This window comes from Clarias gariepinus, chromosome 18 (assembly GCF_024256425.1).
Source record: "Clarias gariepinus isolate MV-2021 ecotype Netherlands chromosome 18, CGAR_prim_01v2, whole genome shotgun sequence".
Lineage (NCBI taxonomy): Eukaryota > Metazoa > Chordata > Actinopteri > Siluriformes > Clariidae > Clarias > Clarias gariepinus.
The window spans coordinates 14,389,883-14,410,712 of NC_071117.1; the positions used below are offsets into that span (position 1 = coordinate 14,389,883).

At 38.8% G+C, this 20,830-nt stretch overlaps 2 protein-coding genes across 2 annotated transcripts; one reads left to right on the top strand and one right to left on the bottom strand.

Moving 5' to 3' along the window:
• The first annotated feature begins 371 nt into the window (after positions 1-371).
• Positions 372-10,205, top strand: LOC128506215 (CCN family member 1-like). The gene is made up of 5 exons (XM_053476556.1): positions 372-564; positions 1,015-1,228; positions 4,750-5,097; positions 7,131-7,312; positions 8,818-10,205. The coding sequence occupies exons 1-5, from the start codon at positions 514-516 to the stop codon at positions 9,121-9,123; spliced, it is 1,101 nt and encodes a 366-aa protein (XP_053332531.1). The 5' UTR covers positions 372-513; the 3' UTR covers positions 9,124-10,205.
• A 1,709-nt stretch (positions 10,206-11,914) lies between these two features.
• Positions 11,915-18,087, bottom strand: ddx39aa (DEAD (Asp-Glu-Ala-Asp) box polypeptide 39Aa). The gene is made up of 10 exons (XM_053477706.1): positions 17,992-18,087; positions 16,620-16,832; positions 16,174-16,301; positions 15,225-15,501; positions 15,020-15,138; positions 13,475-13,606; positions 13,113-13,222; positions 12,853-12,997; positions 12,546-12,693; positions 11,915-12,170 (listed from the first exon to the last, which is right to left on the bottom strand). The coding sequence occupies exons 2-10, from the start codon at positions 16,825-16,827 to the stop codon at positions 12,154-12,156; spliced, it is 1,284 nt and encodes a 427-aa protein (XP_053333681.1). The 5' UTR covers positions 16,828-16,832; positions 17,992-18,087; the 3' UTR covers positions 11,915-12,153.
• Positions 18,088-20,830: the final 2,743 nt, after the last annotated feature.

The following is a 20,830-nucleotide window of genomic DNA, read 5'->3' on the forward strand; positions in this document are numbered from 1 at the left end:
CAAAAAAAAAAAAAAAAAAAAAACAGATAGCAGAGTATATTTATGTTAGGTTAAGGGATGTGAATACTGTGTAGGAATGCACCAGAAAAGGCACTTGGTAAGATTTTAATGCAGACCAGAAAAATAAACACAGCTCTGCATGGGCTGCTCAAAGCCCAGACTAATGATGATTTTATGAATGAAGGTATTCATGCCTGGCCACGCCTCTTACCATTGCACAGAGTCACACCCCACCCCTCTGGAATGCATTGGCCTGAAGCCTGAACATAATTGGCCAGATATATGGAGGTGGGCGGAGCTTGAGCGAGCCACGCAAGGTTGGCATAAATAGTCTCAGCTAGAGCACACGACTGATCCGAGATTTACACAGACTAATGTAAAGGATTACCAGGACGCTTGTGTTTGACTTTTTTGTTTTGCTTTTTCTTTTGTCTTGCATTTTTTGGCTATTTATACACTCCGGGGACAACATTTCATACTTGGATCATTACTGTCACAAAGTCTGCAGAAGAAATGAAGAAATTGATCTATGTGGCTCTTTTAACATTTGCATTACCTTGCATGGTAAGTCAGTTATGCTTAACTTTTTTTTTCACAAATCTTTGTTTTGTTAGTCTTTATTTTGCATGTACAAGGAAAGAGGACACCCAAACCTGTGTTTCATTCTGTGCCATCTAACACAGTTAAGTGCAACTGATTATGATTTATTTTTTTAGATAGTTGATTATAGATAAAAATAGCTGCGCTACAGTATATGAAGTTTCCGGTCTAGTCCTTTAATCATTTTTGCTATCCTGCTTGTTTTCAAGTCTCCAACCCATGCTCGTTGAAAGCTGAAAGCTAGTTCTTGATTCTTGAAGCCACAAAAATCTAGATTTTTTTGTAAAGTGTAATATTTATTTACATAATTAAGGTTTTCCTTTTGTATTTAAACTATTTTAAACTATCACTTTTACACTAGCAATATTGTTTTCACATTCCACGTTCTATCAATGATCTGATCCCAACCCCCAGGTTGATGGCAGCTGCCCAGCTGTGTGTGAATGCCCTGCCGTGCCCCCGATGTGCCCCGCTGGCGTCAGTCTGGTGTCTAATGGTTGCGGGTGCTGTAAAGTCTGTGCTGCGCAACTCAACCAGGACTGCAATACTCACAAACCCTGTGACCACCATAAGGGTTTGGAATGTAACTATGGCAATGATGTGATGATGGGAACAGGAATATGTCGAGGTGAGTGAAAATTTACACGTACAGGTCTGTTGTAGTAACTGAGATGTGTGATGCTCGGAAGCTTTTTTTAGAGCTGGAATATTTTTATGTGCTTTGGTCAGGCACCCTTTCGTACAAGGGTAAACTAGGACAAATTACAGCTGTGGTTATTTTTACCAGCATACCCATGGCCAAATAGACAACTAAACTGCATATCTTTCATTATTGTCATGGTATTCTTGTAGCCCTGATTTCCTGATAGTTGAAGAAATGGTTTCCAAATAAATAAAAAAAAGCACAGCAACAGAGCCTAGACGGACACTTAAGATATTTGGAAGCTGTTGATGATCTTTTTTTATCGAGTCCCACCAGAGATGGACAGAAATGGAACTGCATTCTGGACAAGTTGGTGATTCCAGTCTACTCTATGAATAGGCACCTTTTGATCTCAGAACGGATATTATATCTCTCTCTCCACCTCTTGTCACCCTCACCCAGCTTTTCCATGACATTTGACCTTTTACTCACCCCGACCCCTGTTTTGGGCTTGTTTTTTGTCATGCCAGTTGTTTTGAAGTGACTGTGACTAATACTGCTGTCATGTTTATCTGTTGTTGGGAAAATATACAAGGCAAATCCTGTCATTTGAAGCTTGGTGGAAAGATATTTGCCACATTTCAGGATATAAAATTGCTTATTGTACAAAAAGCTGAATTAACATTATCAGAAACAAACATGTATCCTTGTATGTGTCACAAGTTTGAAAGAGTTGGCCATCTGGAAGACATGCTGTTATTTTGAGAGGATTGTTGCCTTTGCATAAACAGATGCAGTTCCTGAACAGGAAGTTTCTATTTAAATGCTCAGTTTACACTTTATAGTGCTAACAGAAAGTTCCCTGATGATGCAAGTTAGTAGAATTACTGTTGAATTAAATAATTAATTAATTTTAAAGTTGATTATTTTACAGTAAAAGCCTTTACTGAATGGTAATTCTGCTTATACAGCAGAAATTTGCCAATTATTATACTCTTATAGATTAAAGAACATCATGTCATACCTATTTGTTGATTATGTTTAAAGCTGTCTCTGCAAAATGCATTGACTCTCTTTAGCTCTTATACATAAGCAATAAACATCTGGGTCTCAATTCACAAAGCTTCTTAAGCCTAAAAGTTGCTCCTATTGATGAAATTCTAAGAAAATGCTTCTTTCTTAGAATTTCCCCTTAAATTTAGGACTAAATTTTAGTAAAAATAAAAATGATTCACAAAACATCTTAGCCCTAAAAAAAAACAGCTCCTAAGGTTAAATTAAGAGTAAAGAAGAGGACTTTTAAGAGGCTCAAGAGTTTCTATAGCAGGGGACAAAATGGTGGAAAGAATAAATATTCTCTCAACACTGAACGTAAAAGTAAAGACTGATCTTCTGTCCAATTTGGTTTTCTTATTCTTTTACTTCCTTCCATCTCTTTCGGATTGTTGGCTACGTACCATCCAAATGTGCAACTTAAACAGGCTCTCCTGCAATCATGTAAATTGGTAAACAGTGAGCCATTTTGCTTCTATAAAAATAAAATCAGTATAGTAAATAAATGTAAAAACCTAAATATAGTAATTACTGTGTGGAAATTGGTTGTTTCAAAAGTATTTCAACATTTTCAAAATTTGGCTTTTTTAATTAAGATATTTCTTTAAGATATTTAGCCTTTAACAGAAACTTTGCATAAGGAATTGTGTACGCAATGTGTACGTCATACAGACCTTATGTACAGTGAGGTCAATAAGTATTTGATAACCCTTAAGTTCTCTTACTTAGAAATCATGGAGGGGTCTACAATTTTCAGCATACTGTAGGTGCATTTCCACTGTGAGAGACAGAATCTAAAAAGAAAAATCCGGAAATCACATTGTATGATTTTTTAACAATGTTTTTGTGAATTACTGTGTCAAATAAGTATTTGATCACTTAAGTTAAAAAATTTAAATATTTGGTACAGAAGCCTTTGTTAACAATTACAGAGGTCAAACGGTTCCTGTAATTCTTCACCAGGTTTTCACACACTGCAGGAGGGAATTTTGGGCCACTCCTCCATACAGACCTTCTCTAGATCTGTCAGGTTTCGGGGCTGTCGCTGAGCAACATGGAGTTTAGCTCCCTCCAAAGATTTTTTTATTGGATTTAGGTCTAGAAATTGGCTAGGCCACTCCAAACTCTTGCTATGCTTCTTAAGGAGCCACTCCTTGGTTTTCCTGGCTGTGTGCTTTGGGTGATTGTCATGTTGAAAGACCCAGCCACGATCCATCTTTAATGCTCTGACTAATGGGAGGGAGGTTCTTGCCCAATATGTCACAATACATGGCCCCGTTCATCCTCTCCTTAATACAGTGCAGTCGTCCTGTCCCCTGTGCAGAAAAACACCCCCAGAGCGTGATGCTTCCAGCCCCATGCTTCACTGTAGGTATTGTATTATTGGGATGATACTCATCATTCTTCTTCCTCCAAACACGGCGAATGGAGTTAAGAACAAAAAGTTCTCTTTGGTCTCATCTGACCACAGGACTTTCTCCCATGACTCCTCTGGATCATCCAGATGTTCCCTGGCAAACTTCAGATGGGCCTGGACATGGGCTGACTTAAGCAGGGAAACCTTTCGTGTGATGCAAGATTTTAAACCATGACGTCTTAGTGTATTACTGATGGAAGCCTTGGAAACGATGGTCCCAGCTCTCTTCACGGCATTGACCAGCTCCTCCCGTGTAGTTCTGGGCTGATTCTTCACCATTCTTAGCATCATTGATACCCCACCAGGAGAGATTGTTCGTGGGGCCCCAGTCCGAGGGACATTGACAGTCATCATTAGCCTCTTCCATTTTCTGACAGTTATTCTTTTTTCACCAAGCTGCTTGGCAATTATCCCGTAGCCCTTTCCAGCATTGTGAAGGTCTATAATTTTGTCTCTTGTGTTTTTTGACAGCTCGGCTTTGGTTTTGCCCATGTTGCTACTTAGACTTTGGCTGATGGTGGGGTGCACAGGTGTCTTTATCACAACTAACGACCTCAAACAGGTTCCACTAATTTAAAATCATGAGCAGAGTGTAGCTGGACTGTTTAAAAGCAAAATAACAGGTCTTTGAGGGTCAGAAATCTGGCTGATAAGCAAGTAATCAAATACATATTTGACAGTAATTCACAAATAAATTGTTAAAAAATCATACAATGTCATTTCCGGATTTTTCTTTTTAGATTCTGTCTTTCACAGTGGAAATGCACCTATGCTGAAAATTGTAGACCCCTCCATAATTTAAGAAGAGAACTTACAAAATCACAGAGTAATCAAATACTTATTGACCTTACAATAGGAATATTAATTTATTAAACAATTAAAGTAAAATATTAATATAAAGCTTGTAGCTGGTATTACTGTCCACTATATAATGTTGCAGAAAATAATTCAACAATCAGAATTGACCAAAACAGTTGTCATGATTCCACATTGTTTTAGCTTCCTCACATAACAAAGTCTTATTTTTTCTGTTTAGCTAAACTAGAGGGCCGCAGCTGTGAGTACAACGGGCGAATGTATCAGAACGGCGAGAGCTTCCGTGTGGGCTGCAAACACCAGTGTACGTGTATAGATGGAGCGGTGGGTTGCGGGCCTCTCTGTACCACGGATCTGCCTCTCTCATCACCCTCCTGCCCCTACCCTCGACTGGTACGGGTGCCTGGTCAATGCTGTTTTAGTGTGGACTGCCACAAAGGGGCAATAACACCACTGATACCCCCATGGAAAACGAAACAGCACGCTAAAGGTCCTCTAGATGAGAACGATGACGTGCTGGGGAACGGGAATAGATGGGAAGACGAACAGGGATATAAACACTTAACAAGTAAGATGTTGGTCTGTCTGATGTTCTGCATTCTGAAAAATCTTTTCATACTTAGTCCAAAAACATTGTGGTGTTTTTTATTTTGTCCCCATATGGGTTTCTTCAAGGTTCACAAGTTTTATTCTATTGTCCATGCTAGTGGGTGGCAATGATGGCGATACTAAATTGCCCCTAGGGATGACTGAGTTTGTGAACGTGTGTGAGAAAGGGAAAAGTCCAATACAACCCAGTGTTTCCGGGATAAGCATCAGATCCTCCGTGACTCCCACCAGGATAAAGATAAAAGAATGTACACATGGATGAAGATACCTTTCTCTCACTGTCCTGCAATTTTTGCAAAACAGGATAATTTTAATTATTATACTGGTCAACACCTTGGTGAGGGTGAAGGGTCACTCATGTACAATTTGTTGTTTAGCTTTTATAGTTTCTATACATTTAAAAGCTTTCTTCACGCCCCATATCGACCAGTTATCCCTTTTCTATGGCAAGACCACAACATTCCTTTTTCCTCCCATTATACAACTTTAAAACTTGAACCAGAAAGTAAAGTGACAAGTTCAAACTTTCACGTTATTTAACACCCAGCCTTGTAACCAGATCACTTTCACACATGGGCCAGACCACCTCGAATTCCCTTATAGCAAACCTCAGACCACTCTTTTCAGGTGGACAAGAGCTCTGTTTTGCGGACCACACCCAGTCTAAACGCTCAACCAAATGTTTCAAACTCTGTGAAACCACCGAAAGCTGTGTTTCCGTCTGTAATTATACTGAAGGATGAATGGTATTATTTTGTCTTCTTACCAATTATACCTTACACCCTCATACCAATTATGCTCAAAAAACAGTCTAAAAGAGTGATCTAAGGTTTTGTTCAGTTTTGTTCTCTTTTACAAAAGGTTCTTAAGAAGGACTTCTTTAGAAATTTACCATCAGCTGAGCACCAACTGACCACAGCCATTGGTGGACGTCCAATACCGAGACAGTTAGGCTTAAAGCTATTGTTTTTCCACCTGTTTCAGAAAGATGGATTACAATCTGTCCAAACTTAAAATGGCTTAATAAATGTATTTTCCATATTAGGTAAATATTATTTTGCTCACTAGGAAGATTTTCTAAGTTTTCTAACACTGGTGTACAATCATATATTTGGTGCACCTTAATAGGCTTTTAATTATCATTTATTGTTGTACAGTTTTTTCTCAACTCCTTTGACTTCTTTATCATGTCTGCCTGCATCTCTCATTCAAAGCAACTTACATTTTTATTTCATCATCCATCTGAGCAGTTGAGGTTTAAGAGCCTTGTTCAAGGGCCCAACAGTGACAACCTGGGCATGGTGGTTCAACCTGGGACCTTCCAAACCATAGTCCAATACCTTAAACACTGAGCTACCCATGTCCGCTGAGGATGGCATTTGTGCCATTGTTGAACCCAACTGTTGAATCCTCTGAAATTCCCCATCGTAGTTGATGGACTCCCACAATGTGGTTTGTCTTCAATGCCGTTACCCATCTTTAAATGCCTTCATCGTTTTGTGCACATTGCTCTTGTCAGTGGTGCCATCTCCGGAAATGTTCTGTAACGCAGTGGGAGATCATCAACTGTGGGGTTCAGTGATGGGGCAAATGCATTGGTTGTGATGAAGATTATGTTGAGTAGCATCTTTGTATAGAGAATGAGTTACATAGTTAATAAAAAAAATGCATTACTTTTGGTAGGTACTTTATAATTTTATCCTCATGTCAGTCAGAAATTTGTAATATACATGTTAAATGCAATATTTATCAAAGCATCACATAAATTGTGGTTGAGTAATAATAGTAGAGACTAGCTGACATTTGGTCGCACACTTTGGCCTGCTTCTTCTATAGTGAGACAATGATTTCCAGAATGGCCCACAATCATGGCTCATTTGACCAGGCACACATCTCAAACATCTGTCATCTCATTTTTGATCATGTGTGCAGCTGCTGTTTTGAATCAGAGTGTAATCCTGCTTGATGTTCTTCTCCTCTTCTCTGTCTCAGACCCATGGGCCATTGTTCAGAAGCGATGTGTAGTCCAGACAACTGAATGGTCTCCATGTTCAAGTAGTTGTGGAATGGGCGTGTCCTCTCGAGTAACTAACGACAATGCTCAGTGCAAGCTGGAGAGAGAGACTCGTCTGTGCAACATACGACCCTGCAGCCTATTGGCTGCTGTTCCCAAGGTATTTTATGATATCATCACAGCTTTAGACTAATCGTTTACAGTCAAATCACATGGAAATCTTTAGTAGTAGTCCCAGGTGAAACTTACTCTTGTGCAAAAGTTTGTACTCTTATTTCCATGTGTTTTTGTATAAAAATGTATTTAAAATGCAACACTCAAATGTACAACATATAACTTTTTTCACTCTGTTATTATTTATTTAACAAAATTGTAGCCCAAAAGAAAAACATGTGGAGCAATAATAAGTACCCTTCATGAATCAACAGCTTGTAGATGCTTGTTAATGTTCTTGGGCATTTGCTTTCTAGAGGTCCTGCCACAGCATTTCAACATGGTTGAGATCAAAACCTTGATTCTTTTATATTTTTCAGCCATTTTAATGTGGATTCACTTTCATGCTTTAGATCATTGTCCTGTTACATGACCCAATTACGACCAAGCTTACCTGTCGGACAAAAGGCTTCACATTTGCCTCTAGAATACTCTGGTGTACAGAGGAGTTCATGGTCAACTTAATGACTGCAAGTCACCCACATCCTGTGGCTACTAAAAACAAGCCCAAATCATCACCTCTCCACTGTCATGCACGTTGGTCTCATCTGTCCATAGAACATTGTTCCAGAAGTCTTTTGCTTAGTTGAGGTGTGGTTGGTTGTTTGGAAATGGTTTATAACCTTTTCTAGATTGATGCACAATTCAAATTGCACTCTAAGATGATTGGCTATGACTTGCCATCTTGGCATTGTGTTAACTCACACATGAATGCTCCCAACCAGCAAACTACCATAATGTCTGCTTTTTTAAAGGTCTACACCCCTGCTGATGATCAGTTAATTAACGGCTGATGATTAACAACACCTGGCTGCAATTTACTCTCTTAGATCCTGTGCAAGCAGTAAGGGGGTTCTTAGTATAGTACCCACATGTTTGTTTTTTTGGCTTCATTTTTGTTAAATAAATAATGACACTGTGCAAAAAAGGATATGTTATTGTGCATTTGAGGCTGTATTTACCTAATACTAAGAGGTGTTATGATCAAATGCCTATTATTATGTTTTTACCCAAAACATTTTATATAAGACTGTACATGTGTGCATTTCAGACACCATTATTATTTTTCATATTGTCATTACATGGGCCGTGCATGCATATTTATTCATCGCTCTTAATAATTTCATGCATAGATTTTGTGTTTGTATTTTTCATGCGACTTTCTCATATAATTAATTTGCTTTATGTGATTTTTCCAAATTACAATTTTCTCACATATTTTTGTTCAATTCACATGTTTAGTTAAATATTAGGGTCAGAATAGAAAAAAAATGATGACATAATGCTCAAATAATCATAAGAAAAAAGGCCACACAAACTGTGTATAGTCATTTTTGTCCAGATTTCTCTATTTAACTTGAGTTTTTAAGATAAATGCATGGTGAGTTTACAGTTGTCAGTTTACATTTAGCATATTACATACATGATTTCTTCTTTCCTGCTCCTCTACAGAAAGGGAAGAGGTGTACACGCATGCAGAAGTCACGAAAACCTGTTCACCTGTCCTACGCAGGCTGCCGCAGTATCCATGCTTACCAGCTGAACCACTGTGGCACATGCATCGATGGGCGGTGCTGCATGCCACGGCGCACCCGCACCGCCTCAGTCCCTTTCCAGTGCCCTGGGGGAGGGCGTTTCGACAAAGCTGTCATGTTCATCTACTCCTGCAAGTGCGGACAAGACTGTGGGCACCTAAACGAAGCAGCCATGCCACCGCAGAAGTGGCTTTATGGAGACACGCACAAGTTCATTGACTAACTTTCCGTGGACTATATATGGGATAACATGACTGTATCATGACAACAGTGCACAACACAATTGCACTGACATGAGAATATTTAAGTGTAGCTTATAACACATAGAACGATTCTGACTCCAGGGAAGGCGTATACACATTATGGTCCCGTTTTTTTGGTTGAGAGTTCTGCTGGTCAGCAAGGATGATTGATGCATCATTTTATTGCATATACATTTTTTATCTATAGGAATTAAGTATTCTGTAAAACTGACAGCTTCATGCAAATCCTAATGAGAAAAAAAACAGAGCTTGTAAAATATTTGCATGAATTAACTAGTCAAGACAATATTAGATCTTGTTTGATTGCATCACACCTAAGTGTTGTAGGTTTTTTATGCAAAATGATTAGTCCAAGTTGAAAAATGTCTATTTGATAAAAAGAAGAGACAAATTGCCAAAAAAAAAGACATTAGGTAAAGAATAAAACACATGTCGTCATAGGAAAACAATCAGTGACACAGCGGGATGGCGCAATTGTTACATATCTCTTGAAGTAATCTGGAAACCAACAATTTACACAGATCTAAACAACCTTCTGTGGCAGAAATGTTGGCAACTACTACAAACCACTGACACTGGAGACTCCTTACTGTAACATTTAATAAATGTCTCCTTAGATAAAGTTTTATAATCACAACTGCTATGTGAAAAGTCTGCTGAGAAACAGCATATTCAGCGTGTGTGTGTGTGTGTGTGTGTGTGTAAACAGAAACAAAGTAAACAAACTTCTCTACACACACACATTATGAATTCTTAATGAAACACTCAGTCACTTACATGCATTACATAACTTCTCATAAATATTTTCAGTATTATCAGTCAATTTGATATAGCAGGACTGATACAAGTCTTATAACTTGTATGTGTATTAATTTACTATAAATTATCTATAAGGTATTGCTCATGTTGACCGTTTTAAATCTTAGGCAGCTAATGTTCTTAATGTTTGTTTTATTGCACTTTTACTCATGAACCTGGATTGTAACTGCAATGAATAACGCATCCCAGGTTGCAGCACAAGAGAATAAAGAGTAATTCTCGCCGCTCATCAAAGGTCTTTTTCGTTTGCTTCTGACTCTACTTTATCTGCATTTCTTGTTTATAGTTTAAAACTCTGCATTTACCAGCACAAAGTATAGACTGTAGAAAAAAAAAAACTGCTGAACCTCGCCCCTGTGACATCACCCACAGGTTTTCTGAAGAGTGGTTTTGAAGCTTAACTGTGGAAGACCAGGGCCCGTATTCACAAAGCTTCTTACTGTAGGCCTAAAAGTTGCTCCTAGTGACGAAATTCTAAGAAAATTCTTAGAATGATGATATTTTCTTAGAATTTTCCCTCAAATTTAGGATTAAATCTTAGTTAAGATAAAAATGATTCACAAAACATCTTAGCCCTAAAAACAGCTCCTAAGGTAAAAATTGTTAAGAGTAAAGAGGAGGACTTTTAAAAGGCTCAAGAGTTTCTATAGCAGAGGACAAAATGGTGGAAAGAAGAAATATTCTCCAAATACTGAACATAAAGATAAAAGAAAACGCTGCTTTTCTGTCCAATTTGGTTTCCTTGTTGTTTTACTTCCTTACATCTCTCTTGGATTGTTCGCTACATAATCTCCAAAAGTGCAACTTAAAACATGCAATCATGTAAATTGGTAAAAGGTCAGTCATTTTGCTCCTATCAATCTAAAATGGTATAATAAAAGTAATAAAATCAGTATGGTAAATAAATGTAAGAACTTTAATATAGTAACTACTGTGTGGAAATTGGTTGCTTCTAAAGTAGACATATTTTCAACATTTGGCTATTTTAATTAACTTTAATATATTTAGTCGATACAAACATTATATCATGTATTCTGCTTTCACAAAGAGTGTATTTCAAGACCTTTGCAGAGGTCAGAGGTTATTTTTTTTATCAACCAATCACAGTCCTTGAATTGCTGCATCATCCCTAGCAACGGGGTCAACCACATCCCCTCACTAAGATGAAGGTTTTTGTACTTTCATTACTCAAAGTTGCTCTAAGAATTTTTCTAAATCACTTTTAGTCTAAGACTCCCAGCTAGGACATTTCAGGCTAAGATAGGAGCTCTCTGAAAGAATTCTAAGAAGCTTTGTGAATACAGGCCATGATCGTCACCATACTAGCAGGAGCTCACTCCACCTAAACTGCAGGTTAATCCATAAATTGGCAAATCGCAGGTGTGAACAGAATCTGATTTTTGTTTGGAGTTAACACCCACAAGCTAGTGGGCTTAGCTTCAGCTTAGTTAAAACGCAAGAGTGGATAACGTTGTTAAATGTTTATGCATTTGATTTATGTCAATCATCCATAGTGTATGTTTTAGGTCATCCTATGTTTCTTGTCTCCAAGTAAAACTACAATGATTCCAGTTAGCTGGATAAGTGATGCATAACAGACAAATAGCAATTTCACCTGCAGCTCTCAATCTAATTGACTAGACAACTAATTATGCATAACCCCTGTACAGTTTTTATGAATGAAAAATCTAGCTATTGAGACCTAAACTTTTTTTGTACCAATATATGTTTCTGTTATAACGTTGGGCATTTTAACATTGGGGGGGGGGGGCGCCTATGGGCATTGACACGCATTTGGAGCCAGCCCCCCTGTGGACAACTAAGGAACTGCATGTTGGCGTCTGGAGGTTGCCCCTTGGCCCAGAAAAAAAGAGAAAGAAATGCAACTGGCACTGGAGGTGCTACATAAATTGACAAAAAGCCATTGTATTAAAAAAAAAACTTTTTAATTGTCAAATCAACAAACACCAACAATGAACAGGGGAAATTATAAAAGTACCCCCGAGACTGCAATAAAATAAACACATTTTAAGATACATATAACAGAATTTATAAGAAGGTGGAAGGGGGGTTCTGTCGACAGATATCAAAATAAAATACAGAGGCATCTTCTCCTCTATTCTTCAAAGATGCCAAATGCACCACAATCACTACTGGATTACAGGAACAATTCATCTGGACTGCTCGACTGTAAAAGGCAAAGAAAGCAGAAACAAAAGTAATTATCACTTAATATGCTTCCTAACACTGGCAGTTACATACAAATTTTCACTTAATGGAATACTGCTGGGAGTGGAAGCATGTCCAAAGGGCTCTTGGAGCATTTTTGATCACTTTTTTTTTGTAAACGAAACACACAAGGCAAGCAGACTCTTAATTCAATGAAGCTTAAACCTTCACTGGAGTAGAGTCAAAGGTTGTTCCTGGAACTACAACCACTGAGTAATGGCAGTCCAGCTTTACTAATTGAAAATAGAACGACCAAATCAGACTATTTGCATCAACATTTTCTTTTGAAACTTTACTAAATCTCCATACACAGAAGTAATGTTTGGATTCTTACTGTATGAAGAGATGTCGATTTCCTCAGGTAGTTCAGCCACATTCACTTCAAAGCGGTCCTGAACATCATTGAGGATCTTGGCGTCGGTCTCGTCCGACACAAAGGTGACCGCCAAACCTTTGGTCCCGAACCGACCAGCACGAGCCACCTGGCAATATGGAAAGGAGCAACTTAGTACACAACGTAAAAAAAAAATAATAATTTTTTAACTGTATTGGTAAAAAGTCCCCAGCATTGGAAACTCCTTGCTGAACTTAAGTTGCACAAAATCCTCCAGCAGTGTTCATAAAGCTCTTTAGATACTTACCCTGTGCAGATAAGTGTCAGAGTCTTCAGGCATGTCGTAGTTGAAGACGATGTTGACACGCTCGATATCCATCCCCCTGCCGAACAGGTTAGTCGCCACCAGGATCCTCCTCTGGAAATCCTTGAATTGCTGATACCGTGACAATCTGTGGTACACGCAGCAATTACTCAGAGTTAAACTTGAAAACAAAAACAAAACACTCGAAACTGTGTAAATAGAACGAAGATCAATATATCCACAACAATAGAAAGAAGTCTCACCTCTCCTCCTGAACCATTCCTCTGTGAATAGCAATGGCAGGAAAGTTCTGCTCCACCAGCAGCTGAGAGAGAGCCACGCAACGTGCAACTGACTTCACAAAGATCACCACCTGCAAAATAAAACACCCAGACCTTTTTAGACAGATTTCAGGAAGTTTTGACAGTTTTAAGCGCGGTTTAAGTGCTTATAAACACGAAGTCTCTTTGGCTCAGAAAGAGAAACATTTCAGTGCAGGAAGTTATGTACATCTTTAAAAAATTTTATGAGATTGTTACCATAATAAATGAATGCATTTAGACATGTGATAATCAATTTTATTGACTTTTTTTAACACTATAACCAAAGCAAAAGGAAGACGCACCTGGTTGAACTCGAGGACATCAAGCAGATCAAAGAGTTTACGATTCTTTTCGCTGTCCTTCAATTTGCAGTAATATTGCTGCAGGCCATGCAATGTCAGCTTAGTCTCGTCATCCACAAACACCTCCATAGGCTACAAACAAACACAAACACACAGGTGCATGATGTCAAACAAACGACTTTAAAAGAGATGTGCAGTACCAGTCAACCGTTTGGATTTATTTTTTTATATTCTATATTTTATATTCTGGATTTTTTTTAAACTATAAAACACGTCTGCTATCTGCTGCAACAGTCAGTTGTTATTTTAAGACATGAAGGTCAGCTGTTCTGCAATATATCTTGCAAGAACAGTTTTGTCAAGTGCATTTGCAAAACCCTTCAAGTACCATGATGAAACTGGCTTTCATGAAGACCATCTTAGGAAACCCAGACTAAAACTCATCTCTGCTGCAGAGGAGAAGTTCATTTAGGGTTACAAACCTCAAAAATCACAGTTTAAAGCCGTTATAAAGGCTTTCCAGAGAATAAGGAGCAGAAATATCTCAATATCAACTGTTTAAAGGAGATTATTGTATATTTTGGCCAAGGATCATGGAATTAAAATGTGTGTCCAAACTTTTGACTGGTAGAGTATGCATGCACACACTTTACTCCTTAACACTAGTCCATGTACCGCAAACAACAAAAAAAGAGAATGATACTACAAAATTACCATAGAACATCATGCAATAAATTTGTTTGATGATATTGCCATATTTTCTCAGGCTATTTCATGGCAGATTCATATCAAATATTAGGCTGGTTTATTTGAACCAATTCTATATTATTATATAATGTAAGTGAAAAAAAGGGTATAATAAATAAAAATAAATATCACATTATAGTATGGTCTTGGCCAGAAGAACAAGATTTTACATTAGATTCTTTAAGTACACTTTAGACAGAAATTATAAAAGTAAACGTTTTTCTGGTTTTGTCTTGCAGAATATGTTTTTAAAATCTTGTTCTGGTACAAATTTTCTTCTTTTAGTATTTAAACTTGGGCAGTGCAAAAGTATGTGTTTTATAATTAGAGTAGGTCTGCAGCACTGACATTTTAGAGCTTCTTCATCCTTTAATAAATACGCATGGGTTACATTTGTATGACCTGTACGGCTATGTTTATTCGACCTGGTCGTGTCTTGATTTAATGGGGCGATAGCATCTTTTTCCTACCACTGGGTTCATTTTAAATAATTTGTTCTTTTGGTACTATTCCCATTCTGCTTGCCATTTATTTGATATATATTAACTTAGTGGTTTAAGGTCCTTGCGATGAGTACAGCGCACTGGTAAGTGTATTTTTAATAACCACACAATAACAAACAATAAATATTTAAGTAATGAACCAGACCTGGGGTGTCTTTCACCCACAGATGTGGATTATAACTGTTTAAGCTGATGTAGCATAGTTCTGTAAGAGCTTTTTAAACATAGAATACAGACTTTGACATATAATACCCACATTAAACGTAAAAAAATTAAGCCGGGTCTAAACACTCACGTCTTGCATGAACTTGCGACAGACGGGCCGGATCTCCTTGCTAAGTGTAGCGCTGAACATCATGCACTGCTTCTCATGAGGGGTCAGCCTGAAGATTTCCTGCACGTCCCGTCGCATATCTGAGAAACACAAACCAAAAGATTACAAACCGCTGATATTTAAGAGCTTGTACCACCACAATCAAAACGTCCTTTTGCTCACTCACCGAGCTGTTCAAGCATCTTGTCGCACTCATCCAGGATGAAGTGCTTGATGTTTTTGAGGCTGAGGGTCTTGTTGCGGACGAGGGCTAGGATTCTGCCCGGTGTGCCCACCACAATGTGAGGGCAACTCTTCTTCAGCACCTCTTCATCCTTCTTGATTGGCAGGCCTCCAAAAAACACCGAGCACTTCACGTTGGACATGTACTTGGAGAAGCGCTCGTATTCTTTGCTGATCTGGAAGGCCAGCTCACGAGTGTGGCACATGACCAGAACAGCGACCTGACATGAAATAGACAGCAAGGAAATTCTATCAGAAAACATCACAATTATTGGACCCCCCCCTCAACTATTTCCCAAAATTTCATATAATTGTACATGAACTAAGAATACACGTTGCTGTGTGAGGACCTGCAGAGTTCTAAGAGACTGAAAAGCGGCCTGCTTGCTGTGGGTACAAGATATCATATTACACATTTTGAACTTCATAAAAACCCCAGAGGCCTTCAAAATAGACAAGCATTCTTAATACACTGTGTGAGAATTTAGACAATGACTGATCAGACTTGCTCAGATCCTGTTTGTCTCTATACAGCTAAGAAGCATTTCTCTTTTTTTTTTCTTTATTTCACTGTATAGTTTTTTTTTTAAGGCTTTGGCAAACTAAAACCAAATTTGTGTGCGCGCTCACAGCTGAATTGTCTATGTAAATTATCAAGGTGTCTAGCTTTGCACAAGCAGGCACTCCCTTACCTCTCCCTCTATGGATTCTCAAGTTCATGTTATGCTGTAGAGTTCATGCAATGTGCATGACCTTAAGTTGGCTAGATATTTATAAGTTTGAATATTTGACCAGTAAATCCTATGCTAAACAGTACCTCGAGTCATACCTTCATGATTACACGCATGACATTTACCAAAAAAAAAAAAAAGCCACAAGAAAGTGACACTTACCTGTCCATCCACAGGCTCAATCTGCTGTAGTGTGGCGAGCACAAACACCGCTGTTTTTCCCATACCAGACTTAGCCTGGCAGAGGATATCCATGCCCAGAATGGCTTGTGGAATGCATTCGTGTTGCACTGCAGGACAGAGAAAAACGGATTTAAAATATAAAAGCATTTAATGTTTCTTATTATATAGGTGTTGGTGATGCAAATATAACAGGATGCCAACCAAGGGCACAAAGCAATACTAAGCAATGTAGAGATGTGTGTATAGAGTGTAAGAGTGCCGGATAAAAACTTGAGATTTTGAGTTTTGAGAGTTTAGAGTGTGAGACCTTCAGTTGGCGGTAATGAAATTTGCTGGATTCCAAGCCCCGTTAAACACCAAGGAAGAACAAGAAGAAGAAAACAAAAACAAGCATTAAGTAAACCAAACAAAAACTGTGTCCTGACCTTCAGACGGATGCTCGAAACCACAATCGACGATAGCACGAAGGAGCTCAGGTTTGAGCAAGAAGTCTCGAAAACCAGAGCTGTGGATGGAGACATATGAACCCTTCACCTCCTTCTTGCCCGTCACGACTGCACTCTCCGGTGCTCCCTGCGGCTCCTCGTCCTCCTCATAGTCCAGCAGCTCGTTGTCAACATCATTCTCGGCCATTGTTGCTTTGGGACAAAAACGTAAGGCATGAAAATCATCAGTGCACAAGCAACAAGATCAAACAGAATTAAAAAAAAATAATAATAATGTCTTCAACCAAGCCGGGATTCAATTAACCCTCCAATTACAAACCTATATGAACTTAAATAGATGTATTTATTATTCACTTTAATGGATAATGAAGCTATCTGTGTTAATGTGGCAAATGGAGCAGTGTGTTAAGGCTCTAAGTTACTGATCGGAAGGTCTGCGGCTCAGCCAGGTCCTCACTGTACGGCGCTTAATATTGTCTACTCGGGGGGGGGGGGGGGGGGGGGGGGGGGGGTAAGTAAGTAACGTATAAGTGACAAAAAAAACCTTTTGTTAAAAAAAAGGGGGAGGCAGCAAGTTAGTGTTCGGAAGGTCAGCAGTTGCAGCTCCACAAAGTTTTTTTTTTGGGCCCTTGAGCAAAAGGCCCTTAACCCTATCTGCTCCATGGGCGCTGTGTTATGACTGGCCCTGAGCTCTGATCCAAGTTATTCTGGGATATGCGAAGAATTTTACTGTGCTGTAATTTTATGTGTTAAAGACTGAATAAACTTAATTAAAATAAAGTAACTCTCAAATAGATATTTTTTTATGTGTGAAGGGGAGAGAGGGGGGCCATTAAAGATCAATCTTAATCTGCTCTAATAGCAAAGTTCGAATCCCAAATCTCCACCTACACAGACACTACACCCTACACAGGGTATGAAACACAGCCTCTGTAGTGCGCCATAAGCTCAGCATGTAGCCATCTGGGATTCAGTAATGAATGGAAACACCGAGCTCGCTATTCAAACTTTAGCGCGTTAGACCCGATTAGACGTATTTTTTTAACATACAAATTACCTTCTTAACAGTTACAGCACAAAGAATCAAAACATTTACGTCAAGTTTACTTGTTCCCACTAAATAAGCAACAAAAAGCAAAAAAGCGACTGGTTTCTACGCACAAAGCTAGCTAACGAGCTAGCTGCAGAATGCGTGGGTTTCTTGCAGTACTATAATTCATCACAGATCAATGTTACGTAACAGATACTAAGCATTCACAACTCTGAATTATAGAATTCAGAAGAATTATACCATACAAGATAAACTCCCTAATCACTGCTAATTAATTACTAAACAAATATAAAAAATTACCGTGGACTGTTCACAGAATAAAGCGGCTTTCTGTCCGGCGACTCTCGTGGGTAGGCCTCAAACCTTATTCTGTTTCCCGGAAGTTCAATGCAACAACCTCCTCTAATGCTATTGGGCGGATCAACGTCAATCATCGCAACAAAACAAAGCCTGGCTATGATTGGTCAATTTAAATGCCAGTCGTAAAAAGGGCGGTGCTTGCCAGGCAAAATTGAATCCTCCAACTTTGGCAGGGATAATTTCTGCCCACACGAGGTCGCTAGAGATAAACTGGTGCTAATAATAATAATGACAATAATAATAATAATATTTATTCTTCTAGCCCCTAGGCACTAGATGCAGTGCTAAATAAGCCTGGATAATATGTGTGGGAACCTATAGGAATCCACAGAATTCCAACTAGATGCTGAATGGTACTGAAAAGGAAACATCAAGAAAAAAAGAGTGTGTGGAAGTGCAGGATAAAGGAGACAAAGTGTTCAAGACAAATAACAAGTCAAGTCAAGATCTGGGAAGCAAGCATACGATGTTAAGGAAGGCTGGTTTGGACAATCAACATTAAAAGAATATGAGGGAGAATAAGACGTACACAAAGAAAATTAAAGATGAAGGGAGTCTGGCGTAAAAACCTTGAAAAGTTGTGTGTGGATAGGCTGGTTTAGGCTGTGGTGACCCCTCAATGGGAGAAGACGAAAAACTAACAACAACGTGCTTATTAAGATTTACATAGCCAAAACACATGGCCTTTGTACCCATATGAGCTTCTTCCTCACACTGTTGCAACAAAGTGTAATACAGTTCATACAGTTGTATAGAATGTCTTAATATGCTGTACCATTACAGTTTGCCATTACTGTAGCTAGGAGACCTAAACAAGTTCCTTGTGCAAAAAGCAAGGTCAGTGAATGTTGAAGAGGAAGTTCTTGAATGTTTTGTACCGAGCCCTAACCTTAACCCTATTAAACACCTTCAGGACAAACTAAAGCTTGCATGGCAGCTTGCAGACTGGCCAGACATTTTATTTTAACACTAGAAATGACCCGTGGCTCCTCCCACATGCAGATCCTGACGCCTGCATGCTACGATTACCTGTGAATTGAGTGTGCGGTCACCTCGCTGCTCTAATGGTTGGTCAGCCCTTACTTCTGTCTGTCACAAGCATCGTCGCTGTAGAATCTGGTCTGAGTTTTCAGTAGTTATGAGCTCGGCCTGACGTACCTGTCGACGATGCTGCCTACTGTTACATTCAATGAGAACGCTGGCTACTGCTATGGTCGAGAAAAAAAATGCCTGTGACCGGCTCACAGTATGACATAAAAGTAGCCGCTGTTACATTTTAGTTGCTCATTAAAGTACACCACTTCATGACACTTCATAAGTCCTAATGGCAGTAGACTTATTCAATACAATGTGACCTGCAACATTGCAAACCCTTTTAAAGAATATTTTAAAGAAGTTCAAGGTGTTGACATGGCCTACAAATTCCGCAGGACTCAATCTAATAAACTGGAAAGACCATGGAGTCCACACCTTAAAATATCTTGGTACCAGATACCACAGAATATGAGATACCATAGACATCACTGCCTACAGCAGCATGTTAATTGATAATATCATTGATCTCTAACATCTCCCTTGAGCACCACCATCATCCCCCCACAAAAGTGCTCCGGGACCAGAGCAAAAAACCTGTTTTTAAACATGGACAAAACTAAAAAGATTGAAGATGACTACAGAAGAGCATAGAATGACCACTCTCTGCTGAACATTGACGGCTCCTCCCCAGAGATTGTCAAGAGTACCATATTCTCCTTGGAGTTCATATGGCAGGGAACCTCAACACATGCTCACTTAACACCACCTTAGTAGCAAAAAAAAAAAAAAAAAAAAAAAGAAAGAAAAAGGGCCAGCATCCTCTTTCTGCAGAAAACAGGAAAAGACAATCTCCCACCTCCATCTTCACCACATCCTACAGAGAGGGACTAACGTGCACATCCTGATCCAGTAATTGTATCGTCTCAGATCCCAAGACCCTTGAGTGAATAGTGAGTCTCTTCCATCTCTTTTCACACTTTTTTACATAACAGTTACGTCTATTAACTGATGGAGGAGAGATGAATTTGGAGATACAGTAAATAACTGCACTGCATTATACCTGTGCCTGATATAACTAATAACCAATAGGTGTAGGTGCACAGGTAGCATGGTGGCTTAGTGGTTAGCGCTGTGCACCTCCAGGGAATGGGTTCGATTCCCACCTCAGGTCTATATGCATGGAGCTTGCTAGTCTCCCAGTGCTTGGTGGGTTTACTTTGCAGATTAGGCAAATTGACGTTCCCAGTAGTGAGAATGTTGAATGGAGGTAAAAAAAAATGGGAATAAATACTATGGTCCCTAGTTGGACTAAAGACATTCCTAGATGGATAGATAGAATAGATGTATGGGTGTACCTATTAAAATGGCAACTAAGTGGGCATTAATATACTTGACAAAAATAAAATATGTAAAGTTTACCCTTACTGCTCTGCAGTCCCTTTTAAAGCTACTAAATAAATGAATAAACAAATAACTGAAATAACTGAAATAAGGAAATGGAGAATGAACCATCAATTTGCGCTGGTCTGATTTGCGCTCTCCTGTTGGTCTAGACACATGTCAATCATATTTAGTTCTCGTTACGTCACGCTGCGAGTGCCCGATCATTTATTCATGCTTCTTACAATAAACGAGGATTATCAACGCGTGGATACTGAGTTACAAACTAACTAAACATGTTGCGGTGATTTATTGATGGTGTATAATTTTATTTACAGATTTCTGCGCTTTGAGGTTTAAAGGG